Source organism: Mastigoproctus giganteus, chromosome 1 (assembly GCF_048544385.1).
Source record: "Mastigoproctus giganteus isolate SK-2022 chromosome 1, ASM4854438v1, whole genome shotgun sequence".
Lineage (NCBI taxonomy): Eukaryota > Metazoa > Arthropoda > Arachnida > Uropygi > Thelyphonidae > Mastigoproctus > Mastigoproctus giganteus.
In genome coordinates this window covers 170,612,176-170,632,062 of record NC_143575.1, presented here as the reverse complement: position 1 = coordinate 170,632,062, position 19,887 = coordinate 170,612,176, and the positions used below count along the sequence as shown (strand labels likewise).

Sequence of the window (19,887 nt, the reverse complement as noted above, 5' to 3'; positions counted from 1 at the left end):
TTAGTGCCAATGTGTACAACTATATCACCTTTTGTGCCCTTAAAAGATGATATCCGCTCTACGACGTCATCAACCTTTGCCCCTGGCAGACATACCCTGGTTCTGTTTCATCTATCCTTTTTACAAAGCATGTTCCCCGTTTCCCTGACAATAGAGTCACCAACAACTACTAGTTCCTGTGGGACCAGCGCGTTCTGCCTTGGGTTGTTGCCGCTGTGTTGCGTGATGACCAAGTGCAAGCTCTGGCGTTTATGTGGGCAGCTGAGATCTTGATGGGTCCCTCACTTTAAATCCTTCGAGGGCATCCACCCTGTTCTTCAAGCTCTCATATAGGCCCATAACAACACTGAGTTGTCACCTGATTTCGTTACACTCCTTGCGTCGCTCACATACAAAGACATCCCCCATGGCAATATCATGTCCCATTCTCGATTGCTCCACAAACATAATGCATGCAGTGCATTTTAAAAGGTTGTGATTCAGAGGGCAACTGCCCCCCCTGAGTTCTCCTCTGAGCCACAGCACTCCCATTAGCTTGAGCCTTTTGCTTTGCTGCTCTGGTTTGAGTCATGATTTCAATTTAATTTCAATAAAATTTCAATTTCTGTACAAAATTATAACCCTAAACTTGTATCCCAACACAGTTATAATGCTATATAATTTTTCAGTATCAAATATTATCTACGAGTTCTGTTTATATAACTTCCGTATCAAGTTATGTATTAATTAATTGTTTCGTTTGTAATCTAAGTCGTTATATGTATTTAGTTAAAAGTACAATTTAATTGACAACGAAGTTTAACAGAATTAGTAGATTTTGCTGATTAATTGACTATATTATATACTATACTAATGCTATCTAGTTCGGGATATAACGTATCGTATAACAATGGGGCAAGTTACGAACGGTAAATCTACGGACACTTAAGTATTAATTAACTTCCAAATCTCGCTGTCTCAATTCAGAATAAACTAATGATGCTGACTAGGCCTATAAGCTACTTATAGAAAATAATTTTATGTATCAATTGGTCAATAAAGCGGCTAAATATGGCTAAAAAACTTCTCGTTCAGCGGAGTGCAACTCGTAACACGTGGATATGATACCCTTACCGATACTTTTATGCAATTACAAGGCCGAGTAAAGAATAAATACACCAAATTAATCAGAAAGACACAAAATAATGCTATACTACTAAATTTAAATCAAAAGTTTTAGAAAAACAATAATTTCAAATCAATAAATAAGAAAATCCACTTAGCAGCTTTGAACACATCTGGCTCCCACTAGCCTCATCAGCAGACCAAAATATTTCACACTATTAAATTCAAAAACAGGATATTTTTGCGAATGATCTTGCAGATTTGCAAAATGATTGAATTTTTTTTCTTTGAGATCCTTAGCCATTGCCAAAAATTGATATTTATATGCAGAAATACTACTAATCATGTCACCCACATTTTTATTTTTTCCTTGTAATTCCAAATTCATATCACTTAATTTACTGGTAAAACCTGCCAAAATATCCAGATCACACAACCACGCCGTATCTTGTAGCTGCTGATAATCATCTCCCCTTTGATCAACAAAGTTTTTTATTTCATTCAGCAAATTTCGAAATCTCTGTAGAAACTTACTCCGACTCAGCCACTTCACATCTCTGTGTAAAATCAGATCTGGTTCATTTTCATCGAGTTGCATTTTGAAAAGTGTCCTTTGAACAGATTGTCTTCTGATGGGATTCACGATTTTAAAAGCTATGTCAATAACACTTTTAGTATTTAATCTTTTTTTGCTGGCTAACACTTCTTGGTGAATGATACAGTGGTAACTCAAAAAATCTGGGAATTCATCATCCTTTTGGCACAATGCGATGAATCCATTAAGATGCCCCGTCATTGCTTTGGCTCCATCTGTTGTTATTGATACGAGCTTAAATAATTTTTTTTGAATGCATTAAAAATATGAAGGCCTCCTTTCTTTTAACGAAACCATACCCAGCATTTCTCTAGTGGTAGAAAAATCGAAATCCATACGAATAAAAATGAGCAATTGAGCTGTATCACTGACGCCTGTGGATTCATCCAGTTGTAAAGAAAAGGGGACACAATTAGCAACAAGCATGCAATTGTTCACTCACATTTTTACGTTGCATTGCAGTATTTTGAGATAATTGCAGATCTTGAAGAGCACTTTTAATTTCATTTGTGTTTTTAAAATTTTCAAAAAGAGAATCTGTTATTTCTAAAAATGTGTCTTTGATGAATTGGCCATCAGAAAACGGTTTGCATGTTTTTTTTGCAAGATGATTCAATTTAAATGATGCTACAGTTTCTGCTATGGATTGTAGGTGTCACGAAGAAATTTTGTTGTGCAAATAATCTGGATTTAAATTCTTTTAATTTATTTTTTCTAAGGTCACTATTAGGTGGAAAATCCAATTGGTATTTACCATGGAGTGCATTGAAGTGCCTTTCTAAATTTCCTTTTTTGGGTATAGCGATGAAAACGTTGCAGATCAAACAACATTTTTCTTTTATCATTACAAAAAAAGTATTCAAGTTTCCACTCTTGACGAAAATGACACATTTTGCTCTTTTTTTGTAGTATTCATTTTAAATCGAAGGGTATTAAATTAACATATAAGTACTGTCCAGTTATTAATATAAAGTAAGCTAAATAAGAGTTTGACACACACTATGCTCTCCACAACGTAATTACTTGAATTTTCACATGATTCAACAGATTTGTAATAATAATATTTGTATTATTATGCAACAGTAACATTTAGATTTTAACTAATCTATTTTTTATATAAATTTAAAATTTGTTGTGATTGACAGAAATTAAAGCCACAATAGACTTATTGGCCACCCCTGATGTATATAATAGGTTTTCTTTTTAATTTTTAGCAGAATTAATATTTTGTTTTTTTTAAATAAAAGGTGTGAAAAAGAGCATTTTTTAAAATATTTATTTTATTTATTGAAAACAAAAGTACAATAAGTACTACAGTCCATTAAAAAAAGACAAAACTGTAAGCAGAATTTAAAAAAAAAAAAAAAAAAAAATGAACCTTTTCCAGAAATTAAAGGAAGTTTACACCTGACAGTTGTTGCATCATCATTTTTGTAACATTTAGGGACACCACAACTGCAGGCTGAAGGAATTGGTGCTGGATATTTGAGAAGTTGAAGCAGGACAGCATTTGTGTCCTGCCCTACCTTAAAAATGGATATTGCTTGAGTTTTACCAGAAATGAGTAACATTAGCCAAAATTTCACCAGTGAATCAACACTGTTGAATCCATACTGTGATCATTAATCTGATCTAAGGTGTCAAAATAGTTTTAGAGTTGACAGTTGGATTTCTCCATTACTTTGGAAAGAGTAGAGGTAAGTGCAATTGGGTAATAACTGGAAGAAAAGGATTTATCACTCTTTATAGGGACTGGCTAGATATGACAAATTTATAAGCAGCAGGAAAAATCCAGTCGAATAAGAAAGTGTAAAAAGGCAACAGAGAAAAGAAACCAAGCTTAGGAACGTAGGAGTTGAGAACAAGTGGAGAAATACTATCAAGATTGTTCACAATTCTTCTAACATACTTTTGTCGGAAGACCACTGGAGGCATTGAGTGGAGTTAATCAGTATTACAGTAGATGGTTTACCAAGATCATTGATACATGAGTTGAAGAGAAATGGGATGCTCATAAGTTAGCTTTGTCCTTTAGAGGAGGCGCCTCCGTAGCCAGGTGGGAAGGAGCAGCAGTGCGTAGCACACGCTTCTTGATTAGACCGGGGTTCGAGCCCGTCACCACTAAATACGGAGGATGCGGAAAGGTCAAGGAATGACCACCGCATATCCCCAATATGGCCTTAGTTGCTAATGCTCCTAAACTAACTAACATCCTTTAGAGGAGGGTGCAATAGAACTGTAACATAGATGGGAGTATTGATGGACAGAAGTTGTGGCCAATAGTTTTGTCAACAGGCCAGCATGCTAGGCTATCATTTGGAAAAGAAACAAGTTTTCTGTTCTTAGCTTGTTCAAAATTAAGTCTGGATTGATTAATAAGTGTTTTGCAATTGTTGCAAGCTTTATTGTAGGCTGGAAATGAGGCATATATTTGGATGCAAGCCAATTGCGATATGCTATGCTCTTACCTTGAATACTATTAGCACATTTATTGGAAAACTACATGGGATTTTAGGGCAGAATAAAGGAATTTCATCCCTACCAGAATAATTTCTGTGACACTACCTTAGCATATATTGAGATTGGATTTGTGATCTGAAATTCTTAGTGGACTGTTAATGTTGGGCATGTAATTTGCTGAATTATTGCAGTGAAAAAGATCAAGGGTGTTGGTGCATCATCATCTTGACCTGCTGGATCCATGTAAATATAAAATTGAAGCCAACTGAAATTGTGAACATTAAAATCAAGGAAAATTGTGATGCATTTCTCCAGCCTAACTTTCCTAATAATTCTGTTAGGAAAGTTACGCTGGAGAAAGCTGGTTTTCAAAGAAAGGAAGCCAGTACTCCAAATGATCAGTTGAGTTGGGCAGATAATAAAGGAAACAGATGAATTCGACAGAATGGGATAGAGAGATTTTATGCCAGAGGAGATCAAAGAGAAGAGATTCCCAATTAGGTCTTTGACAAGGTTGTTGTTGTTGTTGTTGTGATGGGGGTTTAATGGCACACGAGCTGCTGGGGTTATAGTGCACCTATTCATAGGAAAATAATAAAAATCAAATTTCAGATAGAATCAATTTATGGTTTAATAGAGTGAAGTTTTAAAATTTATGATACAATCCAATTTTTTTCAAAAAAGAGAAGAATTCGTTGATGTTTGCGTCGTCACCTATAATATTTTTTAATGTCTTCGGTTCCGAAAGATTTTTTAGGGAAAGGAGAATGGATATTCTGTCCTGATCATAGTGAGGGCAGTCAACAAGAATATGTTTGACTGATAAGTGCGAGGAACAGTGTGGACAATGAGGAGGATCCTCTCCTGTAAGTAGGTGAAGGTGAGTCAGATATGTATGTCCTATCCGTGCTTGTGCAAGCACTACTTCTTCTCTTCGTACTGTTTTGGTGCTAGAGCGCCAAAGCTGTGGATCCTGTTTCAACTGATAAAGTTTATTATTGCTTTGGGTGTGCCATAACTCTTTCCACATCGCAAGACATGTTGTTTGTATGATATGATTATAGTCATAGATTGGAATAGGAGCAAAGGTTAAATCATAAGTTGTTGGATTTTTGTCAGTTTTGTCAGCGAGTTCATTCCCTTTTATCCCCGCATGGGCTGGGATCCAGCAAAAGGTCACTGATTGATGACGTTCCTCAATTTTTAATAATAGGCTTCTGATTTGGTTTAATATAGGATGAACCTTATAAGAAAAGTTTTGTATTGCTGTAATTGAGCTTAGAGAGTCAGTGTATACAATGTATTTTAGAGATGGGTAGAGATTCAGGTTTTCTAAAGCTAACTTTATTGCATGAAGTTCTGCAGAGAAGCTGCTATACTCAGGTGGAAGGGAAGCAGAAATGATTGTAGAGGGAAATACTGCTGCTGCTCCAACAGCTGAGTGTGATTTGGAGCCATCAGTATATATTGGCAATAAACTAGCATATTTCTGAATATGGCTTGCATGGAGTTGTTGCATGGTGAGTGACGGTAGATTCTTTCCCCATTTTTTAAGATAAGTATCACAAGTTAATTGTGGTTGGTTGGTTGGTTGGTTGAGTTTTATTGGCGCATCAGCAACTATGGCTATAATGCGCCAAGTTAATTGTGGACGAGGTGTCCAAGGTGGGTGAAGGTATTTCACTACGTCTAGCCTGTTGACATTAGGAATATTCCAACTCTGTGTTATTTCAATTAGGCGTAAGCCTGCCGGTCTTATTTTACTGGGTTTGTTTCTATAAAGGTTTTGCAGTGGTGGATTAAAGAGATATGGCCCAATAGGATGCTGGCAGCAGTTTTGTATTCGGGCTGCATACTTAAGAAGTAGTGTTTTCCTGCGGAGATAAAGAGGGGGCTCATGTGCTTCAATATATAAACTTTGGGTAGGGGATGTCCTGAATGCGCCAAGGGCAATCCGCAGTGCACTGTGCTGTATAGGGTCTAACCAGCGTAGTGTACTCTTTCGGGCAGGATCGTAGATTGGAGCACCATAATCCAAACGGGATCTGATCAATGCTCTATATAGCAGAAGCAAAGATGTACGGTCTGCTCCCCAAGACATTGCAGATAAAGCTCTCAGTATGTTCAGTTTTTTAAGGCAGGAAGTACGTAGCGATTTAATGTGCTCAAAGAAATTTAATTTTCTGTCAAGGATTAATCCCAAGAATCTGATATTGTTGGTCACTGGAATGGTAAAATTTGACATCTGAAGTTCAGGATCTGTATGCATTTTTCGTTGATTACAAAAGTGGACTGCAACAGTTTTCTGCTGAGATAGACGATAGCCATTGAGTCCTGCCCACCTTTGCACCTTATTCAAGGATAACTGCAGTTGCCGTTCAATGGATTTCATATTCTGAGAATGGCAAGAAATGGATAGATCATCCGCATAAAGATAGGTCTCAACTGTATTTGGGAGTTCTTTTGTTATAGAATCAATTCTAAGAGCGAAGAGGGTTGCACTCAATACAGAACCTTGTGGCACTCCTTCTTCCTGTAAAAATGTCATAGAAAGCGAGTTGTGGTATCGAACTTGGAACGAACGATTCTGGAGAAAGTTTCTGATAAATATAGGAAGGTTGCCTCGTAGACCAAGGGCATGGAGGTCGCTGAGTATGCCATGACGCCAGGTAGTGTCAAATGCCTTCTCTATGTCAATGGAAACCAAAACGAGATGTTCATTTTTTAAGAAGGCATTGCGAATTGCAGACTCTGCCTTAATCATGAGATCTAAGGAGGACCTGTTCTTACGAAAGCCATGCTGATTATTACTCATTAGGTGTTGTGTTTCGATGGTCCAAACAAGTCGATTATGAATAATTTTTTCAAGTAATTTACCGAGGCAACTGGAGAGGGAAATTGGTCGGTAATTGTATGGCCTTGTAGGGTCTTTTCCAGGTTTCAAAAAGGCAAGAACTGTGGCATGATGCCAAGAGATGGGATAAATGTTTTTCATAAATATTCTGTTATAGTAGACCAGTAGTATTTGTAAATTTTTGTCTCCAAGGTTTTGTAACATGATATAAGATATTCCATCTGGCCCAGCAGCACCGTTGTGGGTCGTTTTCATGGCATGTAGAAGTTCGTGATATTGAAGAGGCTGGTTATACGGAAGGAAAACTGAGGTTCGATAGTTTATGGCTCGTTCTTCGGTCTTGGTCTTTATTTTCTGAAAATCCGCAGAATAATTTGAGGCCGCTGAAACTTTAGCAAACATTTTGCCCAAAGCATTTGCTATGTCCTCAGGAGCAGAGAGTTCCTGCCCATTCCATGAAAGAATTGGTGAAGGGGTTGTTGGGAATTTTCCAGAAATCTGTCTGATTTTCTTCCATATTAACCTGGAGTTAGTGTTTCTGTTTATGGTAGATGCAAAATGAATCCAAGAATTCTTCTTGGCTTGCCTTTGAATGAGACGTGCTTTCGCTCTTAGCTTCTTGTAATTGATTAGATTAGTCGTGGTTGGTGATCTGCGAAATAGATTCCATGCTTTATTTTTTAACTTCTTTGCTTTAGTGCAGTCTTCATTCCACCAATAGTTATGGTGCCGTTGGGAATGAGGATTCGACAATGGAATTGAACACTTAGCTGCAGATAGTATGTGTGAAGTGATACAATCTGTGGCTTCATCTATCGACTGTGTACGTATATATTGCTCATCCAGGGTGACAAAAGATTGAAATTTGACCCAGTTGGCTTGAGAGAACTTCCATTTCCTGCAGGGATTGACTAATGGTGGTTGTGCAGTGAGCAGATCACAAATAATGGGAAAATGATCACTGCCCAATGGGTCATCTAAAACAGACCATTCTATGATTGGAAACAGAATCGGGGAACATACTGATAGATCGATTGCAGAAGTTTGTCCAGTTGTAATTGTATGTGAGTGGGTGCACCAGTATTAAGAACAGTAAGGTTTTGTTTGTCTAGAAAAGTTTCAATTAGTCGGCCATGTGTATCTACTTTTGTTGATCCCCATAAGGGATGGTGGCTATTGAAATCACCCAACATACAGACCAGGGGTGGCAATTGCATTAGCAGGTTTTCAAGATCTTGGTAAGAGAAAGTATGACTTGGTGGGAGATAGACTGATGCTAGTGTTAACGCAATCTGGGTTATCAAACGTACAGCAACAACTTCAATATCAGTTTGCAAAACAATTTGTTTGGTCGGGATCTTTGAGCTGATGAAGATGGCCACACCTCCACGGGCAGAATTTGAAATATTACGATCTTGTCGATAGATGACATAGTTCTTTATGTTGGTGGAAATTTGTGGAGTTAGGTAGGTTTCCTGTAGACAGAAACCAACTGGAGAATAGCGGTGAATTAGGACTTGAATATCATTAAGGTTGCTACGATATCCTCTGCAATTCCATTGTAGAATATAAGGCATTATTGGTGTTTAGTAGAAGGAGCTGTATCTGACTGCTTTTTTAATGTGGTTGGCTTGTGACGTTCAGGCTTTGGTTTGTCTTTTTTGGAGAAGAATGGTCTACCGGTGTCCATTTCTTCTTCCGCATGTAATTCTAGTATAGTTTCTTGTCTAGATGGGTCGAATGTATCCATAGATGTTTCTTGGATATTCTTTTTTAAATGTGAGCTCCGATTATTTGATGTAGAAGTAATCACTGTGGGAGGAGAAGGAGATGTTGCTGGTACTGTAATTGCAGTATTATTTGCCTGGTTCATCTGCTTAGGTGTATTGGACTGTTGCTGGGAGAGAACAGCCTGAGCCCAGTCAGAGATTGAAGTGTTTGTAGGTACTGTAACATCGGTTTGGGTGCCCACTGATTGATACTTTTGTGCAATTCTGGCGTATGTACGCTTAGTCATACTGGGAGCAATTACTTTCCTTGCTTCTTGAAAACTTATTTTATTTTCAATCTTATATGTCACAATTTTCTTTTCAGTTTTCCATTTCTCGCATGACCTGGAATAAGCAGGATGGTTGCCTTTACAGTTGGGGCAGGCCATTTCTTTTGCTGAGCAATCACTTTGAGTGTGTTCGGAGGACCCACAATTGGGGCAAACTTGATTTCCTCTGCATGCCATTTGAGAGTGGCCATACTTTTGGCACTTAAAACATCTCAAAGGATAAGATGTAGGGCCTAATGCGACAATGTAGATAGCCTGCTTTTATCGATGTTGGTAGATTTGGCGTATTGAAAGTGAGGATAATGTTCCTTGTAGGTGCAAGTATATTGTCTTTTTTAGTCATAATCCTTTTGACTGCAATGACATTTTGGTCTTGAAGTTCTTGCATTATCTCCTCCTCCGTGACATTCAAAAGATCCCAGCTGGATATAATCCCTTTGGATGTATTTAAGGTAGCATGGGGAGAAACCTTTACTGGAATTCCAGCAAAGTTGGCAAGGTTTAGTAGTTTCTGCGAATGTCCATGGTTTATTGTCTCCACTAGTAGGTCGCCTGATTGCAGTCTCTTGACTGTCTTAGGCGATCCTGCCAGACTTTCCAGGTGTTTTTGGATAACAAACGGAGAGAGCTTACTGAGAGGCTGATTTCCAAGAGAGTGCATTATTAGAAATGCAGGACAATTTGTCGCTGAGGAAGTGGTTTTCATCCTCTTGGGTTGCGACGTGTTATGCTCGTTGTCTAACTCTGGCCGAGAGCTTGTCGGCTCGAGAGGCGGAAAGGCATGTTGATCCATGTTTGCTCCTTTTAGCCCTTGGCAGATTAGCTTTTCTGCCAAGACTTCCGGCCCTGCCACGGGGAGGCAGGAGCAGTGCCCGGTGTGACCAAGCTTAGGGTATTAAGTGTTAGTAAAAGAAGTATGAAAAATAAAGAAAGGTGGCTTTTCTTTCTTGCTCTGTACAAGTAGCTGATATAAAAAATAAATTTCTTAAGGACAGTAACTTAATATAACTTTAAATCGCTTTTTGATAATCACTTTTTAAGCACAGAGAAAACGCTCGATCACATTCGTTTGGCACCCGGAGCCTCTTTGACAAGGAATATCAGAACAGACATATGTACAAGTACCACCTTATAGCAAATGGTTAAGGTAACTAAGATGACTAGTGGTAGAAGCAACTGATAATTTGAGGTCCTATCAGAAAAAGTGAGATTTGGTAGATTATAGGTGGAATTGGACAATGAGGCCATGTATATTTGAGAAATGAACAAGAAAGTTTTTTTGGAGGTTTACATCTTTTCTGAGAGAAGTAAATCCCTTTGACCCAGTGGTTATGCTGGAGTGCTTTTTTTTTTTTTTTTTTATGAAAACTCCAGCATGAGAGGTATTAGAACCTATAGTACTTAGTACTGTGCATAGGTTGAAGGTTGAGAAGATACTTATTGACATTAGACTTGAATTTCTGTAGATTATAATTTTCAGGAAATACATAGGAAGGAAGGTTGTACCAGAGAATGGAAGTTGAATGAATAAATGAGGAAGAAGAAAAGTTGGTTCTGCGAGTTTGAGGTTGGACAGTAAAAGGAAGTTGACTGGTGGCAAGTGCTGACTTCTTTGGAAGAGAGAGTGGAAATTATAGAAGCCAATTCAGAAGAACAGTACCCATGGAAGTATCTACAGAAAAGGCATGCAGCAGAAACAATGCCATTGAGACAGAGAGTGGGGGACTCTGTTAGAGATAACTGCCCTCTTTTAAATAGAATCTAGCAGCCTGAGAGAGGTTTTGGGGACACCACCTCAGATGTGGGAACAATATTCCACGTTAGAGTGGATTTGCAATTTGTACAGAGTGAACAGCTGTTTGGAAGAAAAGTAACACTGAGAGCAAAAGAGAAAACAAAATTTGTGATGTGCTTATGCCAAGAGAGATTGAAGTCAGGGAAATAATTGATTAACGGAGCTTAGTATTGTTTGTTTGTTATTTGGTTTTTAGACGCATTAGCAACTAAGGCCATATTGCTCCCGGATATGCGGTGGTCATTCCATGACCTTTCTGCATCCTCCATATTTGGTGGTCACGGGCTCGAATCCCAGTCTAATCAAGAAGCGTGTACTATGCACTGCTGCTCCTGCCCACCCGGCTACGGAGGCACTGCTCAGTATCGGGTGTTTTTTATACCATGGCCCAACCTGCAGTTGCTTCGATTTGCATAACGACTCGCTGATCATAATGTTTTGACTCATCGGTGTATATGCTAATGCCAAAAAAAAAACTTTTTGATTCCATAAAGATCAAATAGTCATTAAATATAATGTCAAGAATAATAATTAAAGTATATTATTGTGGTTGTGCTTATATTGAATGTTTTTGGCAGAGCTGCAATTTTTATATTGAATATTACACACACTGGCCAAAAAAAAATAAGAACCATTATATTATGACAGTCACAGACAGGAGAAATGCAAATAGATGCAAAGAAGCCTGACTTCAGGTGATGTGTTACCTTGTTGAGTATAAAGACTACAGGCTGTTCGACTACAGTAATCTGAACCCAGAATGGGAAAATGCACGATCTATCAAACTTCAAAAGAGATTCCTATTGTGGCTGCACATTTAGCAGCAGCCACAATTCAAGAAACAAAAAGACATAACTGGTTTCTCAAAAGAAACCATCTCAAAAGAATCCATCTCAAGCATCCATTATGTGTGGTTTGTGTCAGTGTAGTATGGAGTTATGCTGTTCTGGCCATTTAGACACGGGGCCTCCTTGGGACTCCACTTTGCACTACATGGAGGTAGGCCAGACTTCCTGATTGGACAAGTGTTAGTTGTCAAAGGGGCCCCAGGGGTTTCCTATCTCTGCTTCCTGATTGGACAGTGGAACAATGAAAGAAAGTCATGTGATCAGATGAATCATGGTACACTTTGTTTTGCTTGGTGGTAGGCAGAGGGTGTGACGATAACCTAACGAACTGATGAATCAACCCAAGCATCTGGAGGTGGTATCATGGTATGGGAAATGTTTTGTTGAATGAACTGGGTCCATCGATACCGGTGGAAGGTCAAATGTCATCCACGGAGTACCTGAATTTTGTATCAGATTTAGTGTACCCTGCAATGTTACACTTTTGTCCCGAAGTTGAAGGCCACTTTTTGGACGACAATGCAACATCACATGTCAGAATCGTGCAAGAATGGGTCAGAGAACATGTCACAGATTTACACCATCTTCCTCGGCCCCTTCATTCACCTGATCCAAGTCTTATTGAGATGTGTGGGATATGCTGGAGAGAGCTATTTGGCAACGAAGTCCTCTTTCCTGAACTTTGTTGCAGCTGGAAGAATTGTTACAATTATACCAAAACACACTAAAATATTTTATAGAAATCATTCTGTGCTTTATTTGGAACAAAGATGGTCCAATTTGATACTAAATAAAGCTTTCGTATTTTTTAGTATGTGTATAATGAACCATTCTTCATTTTTATGAATTAAATGAAAAGTGAATTCAATGCTTTTGAGGGCAGACTGCTTTATATGTCTCATTTTTAAAAGAATGTAGTTAGTGTTGTAATTAATTGATTTACTTTTTTTACAACAAAGTTAATTTATGTTATTTTATTTGTTCTTCATTTAGAGTAGTATTGTTTTTTTTTTTTTTGTTTTTTTTTTCATGCACAATTTCATTGAGACTAACTTTGGCGCCCCATCAAAGTTATTGTTATTTCACTTTTAATAACTTGCCATATTTGTTATTTGTTGAAGGAAAGAGAAAGTTGTGTGGAGTTTTACAAGAACTCTGTAGATTCTTAACACAGATGTAAAAAGCAAATATAAATAGAATTATTTTTATTTTACTACCTTTAACAATGTTTTTTTATTTTATTTTAGCCTGTAGGACTAATTGTCATTGAACAATGTAGAATTCAGCAGGAAAATTACACAGAACTGCCTTTTGCATTCTCTATCAGTAAGTTTGCTTTTTAAAAAAATTCTGTATATTTTAACAATTGTTAGATAATCTTTTGGGAAGTTAGAGGGTAAAATGTATGCCGACAAGAATTCCAACATGTGATGTTGGAATTGTCCAGCTGTCTGTATTTAGGAGTACAGTCAGTCCTCGTATAACACGTGTTTACACTACATGAATTCAATCATACATAATTTATAAATAGGGGAACGATATCGTATATAACACGAACTGAATTCGCTTATGCACGATTCGCCTTTGTGTTTACAAGAAATGGCAGTCGAATGCGGAATCACCCCAACTGAATGCAACACAATAAGAATGAAGAGAAGATTCTGAAAATGTATTTTTGTTTTTTTATATCAGTGAAGGGGAAACACATTTCACCATAATAACGTAAAAACCCACACAATTCCAGCTATCGGTATTATCGCAAATGCAATTAGATTGACTTTATTACCAGTTTATAACAGATTCCACTTACAGGAATGCAACTGGAAATTGTTTTTATTGTTTTATGGTAGTAAACCCCCAGAAATGTGCTTTAGTAAAATGCGAGCTAGCGAGGTAGAGTTGTCTTTGCCTTTACGGTGTTGTTTATTCAGTTGCTACATGCATGCAGCTTTGTTTATGTGTGTCAAGCATGCCTCCTCATTTTGTAATTGTGCTTTATTCCCAAAAAATGAGTAAAATACTTAGTGTGAAAAGGAAGCGTCCTGGTGAAGACACTACAGATTCAGAGAGAAAAAGAAAAGCAATATCAATAGACTGAGGTGGACTGGATCAAAAATTCTTACCCAGGAAAATTTGTAGCGGCCTCATACTAGCATTTATGGCCAAAATCACATCAGCCTCCATCGTTTTCTGGCTTCCGGCCCACCAGGGTTTCCCCAGTAAGGCTTATGGCCAGTCCACCTGTGTCTATAGAGAAAAAATATGAAATTGTGAAACACTTTGAGCAAAACGAAAGACCATGTGATATTGCACGTGCTACAGGCCTGTTTGAGGCAACGCCGAGAATTAGAAAGAATGCTGAGAAAATAAAAACTTTCATAGCAGGAACAACTCAGTGTAACAAAATCCATTAGATCAAGACACAGAATTGGAAGAGATGGAACGGCTGTCATCTGTTTGGATAGAAGATCAAACAAAGAACAAGTTTGCTTACGATAGAAGCAAAAGCATTAGCAATATTTTATTATGCAATCACAATAAAATACGCAAGTATTTTTTTATTACGATTATTTATTGTGTTTGATAATGTTTTGGTTACAAATGTCTGTTCAACCTTGGATGGTCAGCACCTAACCCTATTTTTCCCATAGGGCCTGTTATTTATATTGCATGATTTTGCATTGAACGAGAGTTTCTAGGAACACAACTATCATGCTATACGAGGACTGACTATAATATTTCATTTAACTTGCCATTGTCAGTGTGGGAATGAAAACTATCTCCTACCCCAGAGCAAAAAAAAAGTATGTTAAACTGCTCATTATTGAAATTACCCTATCTAAACAGAGGGCATACTATGAGTTCAAAATAAGTGAAGTAATAGATTGATGTAGAAAAGAAACAAAATTTTTAGTAATTCAGTGGTATTTTCTCAGTGCTTTTTTTGTAAAAAAATAGGTGCCGGTACTCATTCTTTGCTATCGGGAAAAATTGAAAATTAAAAGGATATGAAATGTACTCTAACCCCCCCCCCCCCCGATATTGTTACTTTAGTAGTAATTTTTTTTTTTTTGTTTTTTACAATAAGAACAAGAAATTGAGTATATTAACATAATTTATTAAGCATAAATTTATTATTCAAGTATATAAAAAAAAATGAGTAAAATAAGTAAAAATAATTTCATAATAAAGTTTTTGTAGAATATTCCAAATTTTTATTAAGTTCTCATCCGACACCCTATGCTGACTTCTTTTCCTGATTTTTGTATCGGTTGCTGAATGACGTTTCCGAAGCAGCCACGAATTGACATATTTTGCTGGATCGCAGCAGGTCAGCGGATGGCCCACAATTTTAAGAAACAGTAGTGAAGAAACTGTTTTTGTCATCAACGAAGTGCTGGTTGGCGATCAGATTTATTTCTGAAAATCCTTGTTCACATTCACTCGGTGAAATTGATATCGTACTCAGAGCGTTCATCAAATGCTTCAATTGTTCGGAAACCTTCTTATCAATTAGGTATCCACGAATTGCATTTAACTCTAATTGACAATTTTCTAACTTCATTTGCACCAAATTCCAACAGTTCATGTTTTGAAGGTTTAATACCTTCATTGTCCTCATTTTCCTTCTCTCATCATCGGTATTGTCACTAGTTCTTAAATTAAAATTTTTTTTTCTGTCCAAAATATCGGTATCATTTGGATATTCAGGTAAAGTGTAAACAGAGATAGGGAAAATTTTCGGAAAAATGTGGATAACGCACTTCCGCGAAATAACAGATGATTATTTATGGGGTAAAAGAAAATCACTTTTCTAATTCTCGAATGAGGCGCTTACAGTTGATTCACAGAGTTGTCCAACCTATGACCCACAAGGAAAGTGAACTGAAACAGCATTTTAAATTTATTATCAAAAAATTTTTCTCATTAAATGTTTTGTTCAGTAAATGTAATTGTGTATTGTACTTAATTAAATTTTTTAATATTTTCAATTTTACTTTTACATGCAACAAGATATCGAAAATGTAACACACTAAAGAAACTTTGAATTTTTTTTAATATGGCCCCAGTACTGGAAAAGGTTGAACACCACTGCAGTAGAAGGTGGGCCAGAGCCCATTGGGAATACCCCTTGATCTGCTCACCGTTGACCAGCGCGACTTCTCCGTATGTGGGACAGGTGGTCGGATAGGTTTTACCAGGTACTGCTAAGATTATACAATACTAATCACTTTAGCTCTCGTAATTCGCGCAGCAGCACTAATTGCCTGAAGGCCAGAAATGCAAACAGGCCGTACCAAGTTAATTCTCTCCTAATCTGTTCGCTATATGAAAATTTTCTTCCCTCAACCGAAACTATTTTAAATGTAACTTCCGAGGGGAATTCAAAATAATTAAACAGAGGTCCGACTGAGTAATTTAGAATTATAAAAATGGTTATACAGTTTTATATAGAAAATATCTTAACAATAGACAGTAAAAAATGCAAAGTTAGCTTAAATCATTTTAAGCTTATTTGAATAGTAGGTAAACATGTGAAAAAATTTACGGAATATTATAAATTTTGAAGTGCATTGCATCCAAATGTCACACGTCACTGTTCATAAAGGTGCCGGTACACCGTATCGTTGCGTATCGTCACAAAAAAAGCACTGTATTTTCTTATAAAATTGCTATCCCCATCAGTACGAAATATGGCCTCCAGGAACAGCTAAAATTTGCAGATGATATCATGATTGGGAGAGTAGTTAATTAGTGTCAAATGGCACATTCTTCAAGACAACTCAGACTTCAGTGATGATTACAGAAGTGGAAGCTAAAAAACGGGGCTAATATAGCAAAATGCAAGGTCTTGCTCTTGGGGAATAGCAAGTCAGTTAACTAATATAATCAATGAAATTGAATTAAAATAGTACATAAAGAGAGGGATTAAGCGGTTATAATAGAGCAGACATAAAGTTCTTTGTGCAGGGCAGACAGGTGGCAAGGAAGGCCTTGGTGTGTTATTTATGTTTTATTAAGCATTTATAGACAGGGAGGTCATACTTCCGCTGTACAATACAATTGTAATATTGCACTTAGAATACTATGGACTACATAGTATTCTAAGACTACACTTAAGAAAAGCCATCATATTGCATGACTGGCCAGAAATAGGCAATACACTTTGATATTGGCAAAAGGGGGCCTCAATGTGAGAAAAGATTTCAAATATGCTACAGACTTGGTAACTAGACATCTTAGACAGGATATGGTACTGAAGGCTCTTAAAGGAGCAAGATAAAATGAATGAATGCAAGATTTTTTTCTGTTTTAAATAATTCCAGAGCTATTGGCCATAAATTCAAATTACAATGGAAGAGGTTTAGAATGGATTGTAGGAAGTTTTCTTTCACCCAGCGAGTTTCCAATTACTGGAATAAGTTGCCTCCAAGTGTGGTTGAGGCTTGCAGTTTGGGCAAATTCAGAGGTCATCTTAATTGGTACCTATGTGGAAAATGAATCACACAGACCCCAATGAACGTGGGAAGAAGGCGAGGACAAAGAAGAAGAAGATTATTTTTTCAGTTAGTGCACCATATGACTAATGCTATTGATTTCAAGTGGTTGAACTATAAGAACTAATTCTCTGCTACTTGTAGGTAACAAACAAGTGGGTTCTCAAAATGGCTAAATTGGAAAGTTTGTCAAGAGGGAGGAGGCCGACCGGGCTAGCCGAGTGGGTAAAGTACCTGCCCGGCAACCCAAAGGTCGCGGGTTCGATTCCCGCCTCGGGCTTGGATCAAAGTACTGCAAGAACCTTGGGAGGTGCAATATGGCCACAGAAGCCGATGCGCCAACAACTACCAAATCAAAAAAAAAAAAAAAAAAAAGAGGGAGGAGGCACTGATATTTTAAAATATTAACTCTAATGTATTTCTGTGGTAAATACTATGTTATCAGTGGCAGGAACAACTCAAATGGCAGTCTGAGTGATAATCATCATCATCATCAGCTATTTTCAATCCACTGCAGGATGAAGGCCTCTCCAGCAACTTTCCAGTTCCTTCTGTTTTGTGCAATGGCCATCCATTTACTACCCACAAACTCTTGAATTTCATCTGTCCATCTCCCCGTTGTTGTCATCCAGGTTTTCTTCTAGCTCCTCTTGGTACCATTCTGTTATCTTCTTAGTCCATCTGTCATCATGCCTTCGAGCTGTGTGTCCTGCCCAAGACCATTTTAGTTCTTTAGTTTTGATAAGAATGTTCTTTACTTGAGTTTGCTGCCTAATCAACGTGTTTCTCTTCGTATCTAACAGTCTGATTCCCAATATAATTAGTTCCATTCTTCTCTGTGTAGTTCTCAGTTTCTCTTCCATTCTTTTGGTGAGCGCCTAAGTTTCACTTCCATAAGTCATGGTGGGGAGTATACATTAGTTCATTATTTTACATTTTAGACAAATTGGGATATTGTTCCTCAGTATGTGACTATATTTCCTGAATGCTATCCATCCAAAATTTATTCTCTTGACTTCCAGCCATTTATCATTATTACAGCTAATTACTTGTCCCAGATAAATATATGACTCCACTGTTTGAATTACTGCTCCTTCAATCATTATTTCCCTTTCTGTGGCATACTTGTTCATCATTAATTTTGTTTTAGCCATATTCATCTTTAGTCCAAAATCCTTACTAACTCTGCATAACTGATTTAAGATTTTCCTCTAATTTTTTGGGATTGTGGCTTATGACCACAATGTCATCTGCAAATTGTAAATGGTTTAGGTACTCTCCATTCACATTGACTCTTTTCTTCTAATCTTCTGAAAGCTTCCTCAAGGGCAGCAGTAAACAACTTGGGAGATATTGTCTCCTTGTCGAACTCCTTTCTCAATTTTAAATTTACTACTGTCTTTGTCTAGTCTAATAAAGGAGGTAGCATTCTCATATATTTTCTTCAAAATCATAATATGTGGAGTATCATGCCTTGTCTTTCCAGTGCCCGAAACATTGCCTTATGCTGTATGGAGTCAAATGCCTTTTCATAATCCACAAATGCCAGGCATAATGGTGTTTTATATTCATTTGCTTTCTCCATTAGCTGTGACATTACATGAAGGTGATCCATAGTTGAGAATCCTGTCCTAAAACCAGCTTGCTCTTTCGGTTGATTCTCATCAAGTAATCTTTCTAATCTGTTAGTAATGACCCTTGTGAACAACTTGTAGATGTGGGATAACAAGCTAATTGGGCTATAATTTTGAATTTCTGATTTATCTCCTTTCTTATACAGCAAAACTATGATTGCATTATTCCACTCCTTAGTCTTCACACCTTTTCTAATGCATTTTGTGAAGAGTCTTGCCAGCTTTTGTGTCATGTCTTTCCTCCCAATTTTAACAACTCTACAGTAACTTCATTTTCCCCGGGGTTTTCTGATTCTTCATTTTCTTCAACGCATGTTCTACCTCATCAGGAAGGATATCGGGTATGTTGTATGTGTAACTAATTTGCGATCCATCTTCCCCACTTCTGGCATCATTCCCTCGCTCCTTGTATAATTCTCTATAGTAGTCTTCTGCTATTTGAATTATGCCTTCTCTGCTGTTTATAAGTACACCATCGCTATTCTTCAGTTTCAGTATCATTTGTCTTTCTGTATTACTGCTCATGGCTGCTAATTTAAATCCTTTGTTTTCCCTTAATGCTTGTTCTACTTTTCTTCTGTTAAATTTTCTTATTTCCTCTTTGAGTCTCTTTCTAATAGCTTTGCATAACTCAGTATACTCACTTTTCTACTTGTCAGTGTTTTTCTTGCTCTTCATTTGTCGTCTTCAATTCATCATGACAAGTGTTTCTTGACTAATTTTTTCTTCTTTAGATTTCTTTTTACGTATAGGTTTCTTGGGCTTTATCATTTTCAGAAAGTTGTAATATTCCTCGTCGATATCTTGGTCATGAGCAGGCTGCAGAAGTTCAAACTTGTTCTTAAGTTCCAGTACATACTGCTTTTTCTCCTCTTTTGTTATCTCAAAGACCTTTGAATTATTTACTCGAGTCAGTTTTTTCCTTTCTTTTCTTACATCTATATCAGGCGTGCATCTTACCATTCTGTGATCACTTCCAACATTTACCTTGTTCAGGACAGTAACATCTTTCACAATATATCTTCTGTTAGTGAGAATGA

The 19,887-nt window shown here is 37.2% G+C and overlaps 1 protein-coding gene across 1 annotated transcript in view; it reads left to right on the top strand.

The window, feature by feature from the left end:
• LOC150091250 (pleckstrin homology domain-containing family J member 1-like) overlaps nucleotides 1-19,887 on the top strand; it is an 81,109-nt gene that overhangs the window by 21,309 nt on the left and 39,913 nt on the right. The window contains exon 3 of the mRNA XM_090382986.1: nucleotides 12,963-13,041. Within this exon, the coding sequence (XP_090239112.1) occupies nucleotides 12,963-13,041 (79 nt within the window). The remainder of the gene's footprint in view (nucleotides 1-12,962; nucleotides 13,042-19,887) is intronic.